This window comes from Coturnix japonica, chromosome 3, assembly GCF_054131305.1.
Source record: "Coturnix japonica strain WE chromosome 3, WE-NBRP24, whole genome shotgun sequence".
Taxonomy (NCBI): domain Eukaryota; kingdom Metazoa; phylum Chordata; class Aves; order Galliformes; family Phasianidae; genus Coturnix; species Coturnix japonica.
In genome coordinates this window covers 54837678-54850062 of record NC_140665.1, presented here as the reverse complement: position 1 = coordinate 54850062, position 12385 = coordinate 54837678, and the positions used below count along the sequence as shown (strand labels likewise).

The 12385-nt window shown below is 36.7% G+C and overlaps 1 protein-coding gene across 4 annotated transcripts in view; it reads left to right on the top strand.

The window, feature by feature from the left end:
* The window catches only part of AKAP7 (A-kinase anchoring protein 7), a 68550-nt gene that overhangs the window by 29331 nt on the left and 26834 nt on the right, over window positions 1-12385 (top strand). For 3 of the 4 annotated variants that reach the window (XR_014944047.1, XR_014944048.1, XM_085541627.1), the window contains one exon: window positions 280-424. Coding sequence is in view for 2 of the 4 variants with exons in the window: in XM_085541627.1 (XP_085397753.1) it covers window positions 280-424 (145 nt within the window). In the remaining 2 variants the exon portion in view is untranslated. Of the gene's footprint in view, window positions 1-279; window positions 425-1564; window positions 1677-12385 lie in introns of those variants that run through there. The other variant, XM_085541628.1, reaches the window with a different exon arrangement.

Below are 12385 nucleotides of genomic sequence, written 5' to 3'. Positions count from 1 at the left end.
TTAAAGCACTTGCAGTGTTGTGTATGCTACATGACTGAAGAGGGATGAGTAGAAAGGAGGTGTAATGACATTTTTAATCCTTTGTTTAAGTTCTGTAGTAGATAACTGCTTAGCTGAAACAGAATATTTGGCACAGCATTGGTTCAGTACTCTTCTTTCCTTTGGAAGTAAATTTCCATTCTAACAATATCTCTGGTTAAAATGAAAACTATAGGCATAAATGTGAAAATTCAGTCTTCTAGCAGAATCTGCAATTGAACTTTATATTAATATTTAAAGGTGAAAAAAATTGACTCAAGCCTTTACGAAGATTATAAAAGCCATTATTTTGGAGATGAAATCCTGAATCGCTTTGATCTTTGCTCTATGTTGAAAAAGAAGCAACCCAACGGCTACTACTACTGTGAGTCCTCTGTTTTTCTTGGTAAGTACATCTTCATTTTCCTCTTTTATCAATGATGTCTATAATTTATCTATGATAAAAGCCATTCTTTCTGCACTGTATGTTTGGAAATTTTTGCAATAATATCCATGGAGTCTGACAGAAGTCTGTCCTTCAAGTCTTCGCTCTCCAGGCTCTCCAGGCACACTGTGTAGTGCTTCCTGATGACAACTAAAGCTTGTGGTTAACCATCCATCCCCTGTTCCATTCCTTATTTTAAAATGAGTGAGGGCTGCTCTTCTCTCTCTTTACTACAAAGGCAGTGCATGTAACCAGATTTGATTAGACACAGTAATTATAGATGATGAAAGATAAGTGAAATGTCTCTGGTATGGGAGAGATGTGACCTCACTTACTCATATCTTGAGAGAATGTAAATGGTATAACAAACTTAATAGCTTCTCAGAGTACCATCAGTACTTCTGAAGTTGTACAGATACCTTGTGTAGATCATTTCAATGCCAGAAATTACATTTGTGTATTTGAACTTTCACATCTCAGTAGTTATTCTATGCATGACTTGTTAATTTTGCCACAAATCATATATAGCTGGCACTTCAAGTAGTATGCACGGAAGGTCTATGCACCGAGAGTCTATGGGATAAAGGCTCTGTCGTAAACCTTTGTTAGTTCCCACTAGCTGATGGTAGAGCGTGGTTGAGACTGCTGTTAGTCATATCAGGAACATGACTTTAAATAGTCTAAGTGAAATACCTAGAAAATCTTTTGGATATTTACTTAAATACAGTCAACTCCTTCAATCTAGGTATGTACTGTGTAATTTATTGACTTGAAAGACACCATTCCCACACTTTGGAGGTCTTTAATGGGATGACAGGCAAGTAGTCATAGAGCAAAATTAAATTTTTTAATATTAACTGTAATTTTCCCCCCTTTCCTAATTAGGCAGGATCTTTATTTGTGCTGGGTCAGATGTGAATCTTAGAAGAGGTTTATAACAGAAATCATGGTCTTAGAAGGTCAACTTACGCTTCTTCTTTGTATACCTTTGATTTTATATTCTGGGTCATGTCAGTTTTAATGTAGTGGTGTTGGAAGACGTGGGATACTGACATTCATGCCAAAAGCTCATGTGAAAACTTAACTTTGTATTTTCTTTAGAATGAGAAAATCAGAAATAGAGCAGAACTCTGTTTTGCATGTTGTTAATGAGCGGTGGTTCCTTTCCAACAAGAATATGGGCAGTCTTAAAAAAATGTTATTCAATCAAAGTCTTCACTTTGACATACTCAAGGAAAAAGAGTACATCTGTTCTTGTGCAGTTCCTCTAACAAGAAGAAAGAAATATAAAACATCTTATACAGGTGTCCTCAACAACAAAATGCTTACTTAAAGACTATGATAAACTAATTTTCATATACATTGCAGCATTTTCCAGAGTTCTGGTAATAAGCAGAAATATTCTTAACAAAAATTGACCAGGGGGATATCAAACAAGCAAGTCAGTGTATATAACCTTTCCAACTTAAAAACATCCTAGCATTATTAATGAAAATATTCATGACCAAGGAATGATGGAATCCTCAGAAAGAGAGAATAAAATGTACATTAGGAAAATCTTTCAAGACTGCTGTCATCCCTTCTAGCTCAAACATCTTCATTGTAAGCAGTTCAAAAGGAAAGCCATAACTTCATATTTAAGGACCAAGAAAAATTCTGCATATTCTGAAGATGCATCCTTAAAGACTAAGAAATTGCAATAAGATGGGAACTTTGCAAAGGTAGTGTGTCCATTCATCCTCAAATTCTGTAAAAAGGCACAATGAGCAAAAAAGAAAACTGCTGATACAGGCATCTTTTCTGTCTGAGCTGATTTCAGTGGAAAGCTACAACAACATAAGGCTTGAAATGGACAGAAATACATGGGATTAATTCATTATACTCCATTTTTTTCCCTAACAAAGACTATTATTTCATCACCATAAAAACTACACTGGGTTTGTATGCCTCATCTGCTGTTTTCCACCTACTCTTCAATTTCTGAAGTTGTTAATACTTCATGCTATGTCAAAACTAACCCTGTAGTGGAGAAGACAAAGGGCGTTTATGAGCAGCTACTACCATCTATTCAGTATCTGTTGTTTGGAGTAGATTTGCATAAACACTGCTACTAAAAGGTAGTGTTTCCAGTAACCCATGTAGGGTGGGGTTGGTAACCGGCTTTGTGCCTTGTGGTACCTTGTTTCCCTATCCTCCAACACTGATGGTGGAAGTTCTTACTGGTCCTCAGGTCTGTCTTGAGTAATTATTATTAAACACAACGCTTTCAGCATGCCAAACACTTTGCAAATCCTAAATGTTATTTCGTGATAATGCTTTTGTTTGCACTTGGGCCGTCTTTGTTTGGATTTCCTGTTACAAAACAGAAAATGTGGTGCAGATTAAAAAAAAATATATAGGATGGCTCTTTAAATTAGCGACAACAATATTGCAAAGTCCAGATGAGTCAAAACCAAAATTAGATTCATTTATACATCTCTCTTTCTCTCTTACTATATGTAATATTTTTTACTTGTGTTATGGATGATTTATAGCTATGTCTATGTGTCTGTATCTCTCTAATACATAGGCATATGTTTGCACATCCAATTAGGTACTTATATATTTTCAAATACTTAGAAAAAGGGAAGGTAAAAGATTATTTACCATGGTACAACATTTTCAACAGCCCGTAAACTGCTGACAGGATTAAAGTAAGGTTCAACTACTCACAAATATCCTTCAGAATGTTTTGGAATTTGTATCTGATTAAGGAATGTGGTAAACAGCTCATTACAGATAAAAGCTCTTTAGAAGTATATTTGGTAGATATTGACAATATTATTTGGTATATTTATTTAAATCTCTGTACTTGTTGAACTTTTTGTGTTTGCAGCTTTTCAGAATGCTAAAATGAGATAGTCTTTCAGCTTTTGAGTGTGAGTCTCATTAAATGTTTCTTAACAGCAGTGAATCAACTGGTATTCAAAGCAAGAATCAGATGCTTCTTTGGCTTTAACTGAGTTGCAACATGATAATGCTGAAGGAATTTATGGGAAGTGTAATTTTCACAATCTGAACAGAATTCTCTCAATTGCTTTTATATGAGTACTGCATTTGGCTTTTTCTAGCCGTAATATTTGGGTATAGAATCATAGAATCGCCAAGCTTGGAAAAGACCTAAAAGATCATCCAGTCCAACCTTTCACCTATTACTAATAGCTCCCACCACTAAACCATGTCCCTCAACAAAACATCCAGTCGTTCCTTGAACACCCCCAGGGTCAGTGACTCCACCACCTCCCTGGGCAGTCCATTCCAGTGCCTGACCACCCTTACTGAGAAGTAATACTTCCTAATGTCCAGCCGCAGCTTGAAACCATTCCCTCTGGTCCTATCACTAATGACACGAGAGAAGAAGCTGATCCCCAGCTCACTACAACCTCCCTTCAGGAAGTTATAGAGAGCAGTAAGGTCTCCCTTGAGCCTCCTCTTCTTCAGGCTGAGCATTCCCAGCTCCTTCAGCCGCTCCTCATATGGCCTGTGCTCCAGACCCCTCACCAGCTTTGTTGCCCTCCTTTGAACGTGTCCCAGGGCCTCAATGTCTTTTTTGCAGTGAGGGTAGATGTTCTTCAATGACATGACATTAAGAAAATGGAGCTTTCTGATCCCCACTTTCCTCAGGCCCTGAGAGGGTCGATGCATCTTTCCAACATATATGCATCTTGCTTTTCTAGTTTTGTGTACATTAATACTTATTTATCTAAAGGCAACAGTAGAGGAAAAATGGCTACATTTGAACAGAGTTCAAGACACTGTTTAATTTCAGAGAAGGAGGAACTATTTCAGTGAATTTTGAAAAAATCAGTATTTTAAGTATTTTTATATGTTTTAGAATATTATTTGAATAGGGGCTTTTGTTAATGTAAGTAGCTATGGCATTCAGATAGACGTGGGTGGGAATCAATGCAGTTCTATCAATACATCAGAAATAGAAAAACTAACAAATTACAGACGGGAGCTATACCCAGCCCCTGTTCTTTCTGCAAACATGCACTCAAGCACTTCTGTTTTTCCTCAAAGTGCACAGAAAATGCCAAAGCAGTATTTACTTTTTGCTTCGTAAAGCTTGGCCAAATTTCAAGTTTCTGCACCTAATAAGATGAAAAGATCTAAAAAAGGGTCAGATGTAATGTTGGAAGAGAAATACAAATCGATGCTCAATAAAGGACTGCATACTGTCATTGCTATTGCTAAGAAATGCCACAACGCATACCAGGCTGGTAGCTGCACATTAAAAAAAAAACAACAAACATTTAAAAATAAAGGAAGCATTAAAGCTTGATAAAGACAGAGCTGGAACACCTGCTGAGATATAACAGTATGCACAGCAGGTGAACAAGCTTTGATGGTATGTTACGGAGAAACATCCAATATCTTTAGCATAGATTATGGACACATGCACCAGTTTTCTCTGCATTTGCATGTTAGCCCCACAGGGTATGTATTCAGAAGTTAGAATTTGATGTGACGGTGACAATGGGGTTGAAGCTTCATTCTCAAAGCAGAGATCAGTTTATTCTTTAAAGCAAATAGAACAGCAGGCCAGCACAAAGTGCTTCTGCAGACTATTCACTATGACACCTGTTGTATATCATCACCTCAAATCTGAAAGAATAGTGAATGCTGGATTGAAGTGAGCTTCTCGATATGTACTCCCTTAGCGGAATGATGGGTCAGTTCTTTATGTCACAGTAGAGATGTTCAGTTGCCATCTGGTCATCAAAGGGTTCATTATTACATTTTCTTATGTTAAACATGACTTTGATATTAAGTATCCTGCTTAAATATTTTTCAAGATCTGTATATTAAGATTTTTGTAGACTTTTGTTTTGAAGAAAATGTATTTACAGTAATAAAATATAAAATTAAATTATATATACATCAAAGGAAACTTTCACATGCTAGGCTGTATTTATCCTGTAAACTGTGGTAAGGTTCTCCTGAGTGACTGGTAGTAAGGTTAAATGTGAGACTTCCTATGTGATATCTTTGAGACAGAAAATCCTCAACAGTTGTCTGTTCTTTAGTGGAAACCACTCAGGAGAACGCTCTCAATTTCTGCCCAACCAGAACTCATGTGTTGGGACTGTGTGCCAGGCCAGGGGTTAAAGTACTATTAGAGCTCCACTTAACCCTTGCAATCTAGCAGTACCAACCTGGAAATTGAAATAGCAGGTGACAACCATTTAGTTGTTGTGGATAAAAACGTAAGGATATGGTACAAAAATGCTGTTTTCAAATAATTCTTCAAACAGATGGGTATTTAAACAGCAGAGCATTGGTGTGTCAGTCTCTATTTCTCTGGAGCTATGTAGAAGGCAGGAGTCCAATCTGCTTTCTGCAGTCTCTCTGAAGTGGAAGACACCTGCACAGTCATTCATCCCATCCTAAAACATATGTCAGACAGGCTAGAGCTAAGAGGTGTCTAATATGGGCAGTAAGTGAATCTAAGATAACACCATCTAAACAGTTGTATTTGATAATTAGTTTGCTGGTTAATTATATAGAGACAAAAATACATAGATGCTCAACTAAAGGATGCATTATATTTGTAAGGTTTGTGTTTGAGGGAGATCAATAATCTTATAAGCAGAACATGTTACAAACAACATATTCTTGCTGATGACTGTTCTTAGGCCATCAGAATTGTTTAAGTAACTTTTATAGTAGCCTCGGTTTAGGATGCAGTGGTGCACCTTATGCTTCCACATTACATTTTACAGTGCTAGCCAGGCTGCTGGTTTGACCCAGCTGTGATTGATTTTATTCATACAGCAATTAAACATTTTCTCACTTTGGAAACAGCAGTGGTAAACAAGTAAATGTTGGTTTGATTGTCCAGATTCTACATCCTTTAAAACGATGCATGTCTTTTGTTGATTTCTTTTACTCTCCATCATTGCATGGCATTGAATCACTTCTAAAATTCTGAATCGTCCTTTGAATTTGCCTGTTATCTGTCCTTCTTCTTGTTCTATAATTTCTGAATATTCCTATTCATATCGTTCCACTTCTTAATTTTTCTTTCCTTGATGATCTATTTATAGGCCAGCTTCTAATTTCTCTGCTGCATTAGGATGTGATTAACCATTCTTGTGTTTCTTGCATATCTCTGGCACACTTCCTAAATTTTAATTAGTAACAGCACTCGTACTGATAATGGATAAAAGTGTCTTGGGCAGCTTCACAGGGGCTATTTTTTAACATTTGTAATTAGTAATTCATTCACTGTTTGTGATGAGTTTTTCCACGGCTGCTACAGTTTTATGCATACAATATCCTAAACAGCTCTTTGCCTACATATCAAGCAACAGATATCATGGGTTAATTTGTAAATTCTTTCTTAAAATCACTATATGTTAGCAGTGTCATGTCATCAAATACTAACATATAATAGGGAATCCTTTAAGTGTGGCAGAGAAACACTCACATTTTATTTTGTAACCTAAAAGCAAGTTTCTTTATGGACAGTGGATAGAAAGTGGTGATCCAGTAGTTTTGTACACATCAGATATTTTCTGTTCACTGCTGAGAACAAAATGGTCCCAGTCATTCATTTTCTCAGCTCTTACATTAAAACTTGATGGGTGCTCTCTTTAGTTCTAGTGACATATGCTATACATTGTATACAGTTCCTCCTTATGCTATTGAACCATTAACCAATAGCACAGCATTTTTCATAATGATAGAGCACTTTTATGTTAACTTTGTAATACCAGCTATAGATTAAAAGCTATAGTGATAAATACTGTGTGTAGATAGGAAGGGTGAGAAGTTGATTGAAATGAAATTAATCATTGTAAATATGATTTGAAAAGATTTTCATTTCAGAATGATATTTAATTGCTTCAAGGGCAACTTCTAATGTCCCCAACTTTGAACTCTAACCTAGGCAAATGTATAAGAAACTTTTCATTAGAAGGTGACAGAGAGTCTTAAATTCAGGAGCGTGATGCTTGGTGTTCAATCATGCATTTCCTAACACTCGAAGTAAAACCTCATCATCCTCCATGATTGTTATTTGTGACTCTGTGATTACATATTATTTACTTTGTATGGGGCAGTTGTTGCAATTTTCTTTGAAAGATATCGTATTAAAATTCTAGGGCTGTCTGAAGTCTAAACGCTGGTATTTGTCTTTGTATTTTCCAACAAAAAGATGTTTGAAGTAGAGATGTTTTGTGCCACTGCTTTTACCAGCAGATGAGACAGCGAAAATAAGATTTCCCACAAATAGCTTTCAAAATTATTTGCAGACAAGGGAAGAAAATTGATGAAGTAAATCTGAGGGAAAGTACAAAAGTGAATTTCAGATCAATGAGAATGTGGCTCATAGTGAAAATTTTGTAGAGTAAATAGCAGACAACTGATTTTTCATCACGTAGCCTAACATGCTGTAAAGTACAATTTAAAACAACCAGCCAATCTTTTGTGTGTGTGTGTGTTAAGTATTTTTGCTTTACCGACATTTTTCCTCAGGCAGACATTGGTTTCCAAACAGCTGATTTATTCTTAAATTAAATGTGTTTTAAATAGGTTGCAAATATGTAAGATATTAAGGTCAAGATATTTTAAAGGCCTGAAATAAATAAACTGCCTAAGTTGTGAGGAGTAAATAAAATATTTAGTGTTCTTTCAATTGAATATACCATTAGAAAATAATAATTTTTTATTATTACAATTTTCCAAGCTAGGAAGCCACATCTTGTTGCTGCATATTTATTCTATAGTTGTAACATCAACAGGAAGCTATATTTGACTTACTGTAATTCAATTAAGCTGTTCTGCAGTACCTGCATGGAGTGCTTTTTAGTAATTCAAAGGGCGTACATTGAGAAGAAAAACAGTATTCTGTAGTTACACTATCAGTATTTCTCAATTGTTCTGACTAACTGTCCACAGCCCACCAATCATTGCAGAAAGTACTTGCTGACCAAAGCCTGTTTAAAAGACCTTGTTATTTTAAAATCATCTATTCAGGGAAACAGTGGAAACGCGTTTTAAAACCCACTTAGTGTTTTCCTAGCTTGTTGATTTATTTAAAGATGTTTAGGTCAGGATGCCTAGGTACTGAGCTTTGCTGCTTTAATCAAGAGAACAAACAAAAGGCTTCTTTACACATAAAACTGTTCCTGATTAAATACACATGGAAAATGGGTCAAACTGAACAGGAACAAAGCACTTTTATTCCAAAATAAGAGTGTTCACATATGGAATTGACCAGAAATGGCACTTAGTACTTTAAAACACCCAGCCAGTGTTAATCTGTCTTATCTTTCAAATGCAGGAAAGCGCTGTACTTTTCCTTCTTCATTTTTATCTATCATATTGGAAACACAAAGCACTGTATGTCAAAATCCCTCTTTTTTAGATGAGTTGCAACTCTTAAATGCATGGAATTAGCTGCTGATATTTAATAAGTTCACTTTTTATAGATGTAACTATCATGACAGGTGATTTTTGTTTGAACTCTAGTCTTTGTTAATTACTTTAATGGAAGAATTCAATTAATTTAATGGAAGGTGTTGCATTCTGTCACACACATACGTTCTTGAATGTACGTTTGCATAGAGCCAGACTAATTGTGGAGATGCTCAGAGTCAGGCTGGACAGGCTCTGAGCAGCCTGATCAAGCTGTAGGTATCCCTGTTCATTGTGGGGGAGTTGGACTGGATGGCCTTTAAAGGTCCCTAACAACTCAAACAATTTTATGAAATTCAAATGTAATGGTCCACCAGTGCAACTATATTTCAAACTTTGTGCTGTTTCTGCACTTGTATTAACAATTCTCTCTACAGACTCTTATCTTAAGGGCTGTTCTCCAAACAGATTTTCATTCCTTTGTGCAATGAAATACAACCCATGGACTGAATGAATGTTATCTACTGCTCTGCATTTGATAGGTGGGTTATGTTGACAAGTCCTCTTACTCTGTCTTACAGAAGAAGTGTTATATGTCTGTGTATAAACAAAACTTATGATTCAAAGAAAGGAATATCTTTTGCAGACATTTGGTCCCAAAATGAGATGCCTCCATTTCTAGGCTGTTCAAAATGAACATGAGTACTGCTACACGAGTGCTTGACTATAGTAGAATGTATAATAGTAGAATTTATGAATGTAATTATTAGAATGTAATATAGTAGAATTTATATTCTACTTTTGGATGCAGACATACCAGAATGCTCTGTTTGGTCTGCCCTTATAGTGGAATTCATTCATTAAAGACAAATTATCAACATACAGGGTTGATGTGTGTGTGTATATTTCCATGTTTGTTTATGTGCACATGCATGCATGTCTGTATATCATAAGGCAGCTGTTTACTTAACTAAAAGTTGCCTTTAAGCTGCTCTTTTCTCTCTGGAAATCTTTTAAGCAACTGAACCTCAGAATTGGTGTGTTCACATGGAGAGAGTTACAAAAAGCATAAAGGAAATGCATTTGAATAAGCATGCATTTTTGAACATTCTTTGACTGTTGAACTGTTATGGTCTTTGACACACCAAAGTTGCTTCCTACCAGTCACATGGATTACAGATTGCCCACTACATACAGGCTTTGGACTAAGTAAAGCCCAGATGTTCTTTCTCACATGTACTGTTAGTACATGATTCATTAAAATGTTCTTGTACTTGGAAACAGTTCAGAGTTTCCTTGACTGACATGTTTGTGAATGTCCATTTAAACGAGCATATTTGATTATCTTTTGTATATGAGCTTACTTTTCAAGCTATGCTTTATTTTGCATTCTTGCTTAGAAGCTTCTTTAGCATATTAATGAAAAGCTCATGTTTAGCATTATAAGTAAAATAAATACACAGATCCCATCAATTAGCACATAACGGTATTTATACCAAAGGTAACCAGTGATCTCTACAAGATTTTTCTTTCTAGGAGTGAATGCAATTTTAGTTTCTACAGTACACAAAGATTTTATACAAATAAATAGTATCCAAAGCAGAGGAAACCATTTCACTTTTTATAATGCTTGACTACATTTTATAAAGGAATATTTTCAGTAGACTGAGGAAGGGAGGAAGGGTTTGTTATTTTGCTTAACAGATATTGTATGATTTTGTTTTGACAATGTGTACAGAATCCCTTTCCTTTTTTTCTTGTCTTTATAAATACCACTGTGATCTTTGGGTGAAGAAATAAGTAGGAATGTCTGCTCAGTTGCTTATGGTGTCTATATAGGTGCCTCAGTCACAGCTCCCAGTTCTTGAAATCTTCCTTAAGAATTAAGATATTTTTCTCAAAATATCATTTTTTTCTACAAATTACATAGGTGTTTGTGTTTGAAACTATATGACCAAATGACCTCCAAAGGTCCCTTCCAACCTCAGCAATTCTGCAATTCTGTAATTTGGTAGTTACAGGAATCTGTCTGTGACTAACTGAAAGGAGACCTATTCAAAGCCACCCAAGAAAGCTTCTTTCCAAGCTCTCCTTTACCTTCTATTTAGAGTGAGTTTCCTGCTTTGGAAATCATGAGTTGTTACTGCCTCTCTGATCTTTTACCAGAGACTGTCTGACACATTTATTTGTGATAATGAATCCAATAGATTAACACGCAGGCAGTGTGGAAACTGCAGTACTGTGTGTGTGATACAAGGATATTTTGCCTGCAGGCGGTGGTCAAAGCCCTGGCAGTGGTGGAGGTCTGGCTGCTGGGAAGATTCTCCCTCATGGGTGTGGAGGAAGCTGAAACTCAGCTAAGCACATTCAGAATCTGAATGGAAAACTATGAGATAGATAGAATGTCCTACATGTTTCAAAGGAAGGGGTGTCAAAGGTTAATCCTTTTGTTTCCAAATATTTATTGCTTTATACTCTGAACAAACAGATTGGTTAAGGTGTGCAGTTTACTAGAGTGCACAGCTTGTGCACTTGTTAGATTTCAGCGAACCAGTATTGTCTTATTTCAGAGACATGTATGCATTGAGTCTCATGTGACTTGCTCTGCTGTTGAAGTGGGAGGGATTTGCTCCCCCTACCCCTGGCTAGAGGTTCAGAGACATGAGAGTTGTTGGAAGCCTGACTGCCAGTGAAGTCTGAAGCAAAAAGCCTGTTGATTTACTCAGTCTATTGAAGCCAGTTCTCCCTTCTCATTTATCAGAGGGGCTGCATTCTTCTTGGACTGTCTCTTCTGACCACTGTACCTGTAGAACCTGTTATTTTTTCACATCCTTATTCTAATTCAGTTCCATTTGCATCTTGGTTTTCCTGATCCCAATTCAGCATGTCTAGACAGCATCCCTGTATTCTTACCAGGCTGCATGTTCTCTACTTCCACTGACTGTACATTTCCTTCTTTTCCTTCAGTTTGACCAGCAGGTCAAATTCAGCTATTCTGGTTTCCTGCCTCCTATGCTTGATTTCTTCTGCTGGGGGATGGAGAGCTCCTGTGCTCTCACAAATGTGTCTTTTAAAGAGCTTCCACCTCTGTTCCCTAGGTACAGTTTCCCAGGGGACCTTACCCAGTAATTCCTTAAACAGCCTGAAGATGCTCTCCAGAAGCTCAAGGTCTTGACTGCTCTTTGCCAGGCCCATATTCCTCAAAATCACAAACCTGACCAGTGCATGGTCACTATAATCCAAACTGCCTCCAGTCTTAACTTCTTTAATGATCTCCTCTGCACGGGTTTTGTAATGCTTCACCTCTGGTTGGTCTGCCCATTACCTGGGACCAGGAAGTTATCCTCAACATACTCCAGGAATCTGCTGGATTGTTTGCAGTGTGCCATGTTGCTTTCCCAGCAGATATCTGGGTTGTGTGAAATCCCTCATCAAGATGAGAGTTTGTGATCATGACACCCCCTCATAGCTGAAGCAAGAAGGCCTTGTCAGCACAGCAAAGAACATCACACTGTGCCA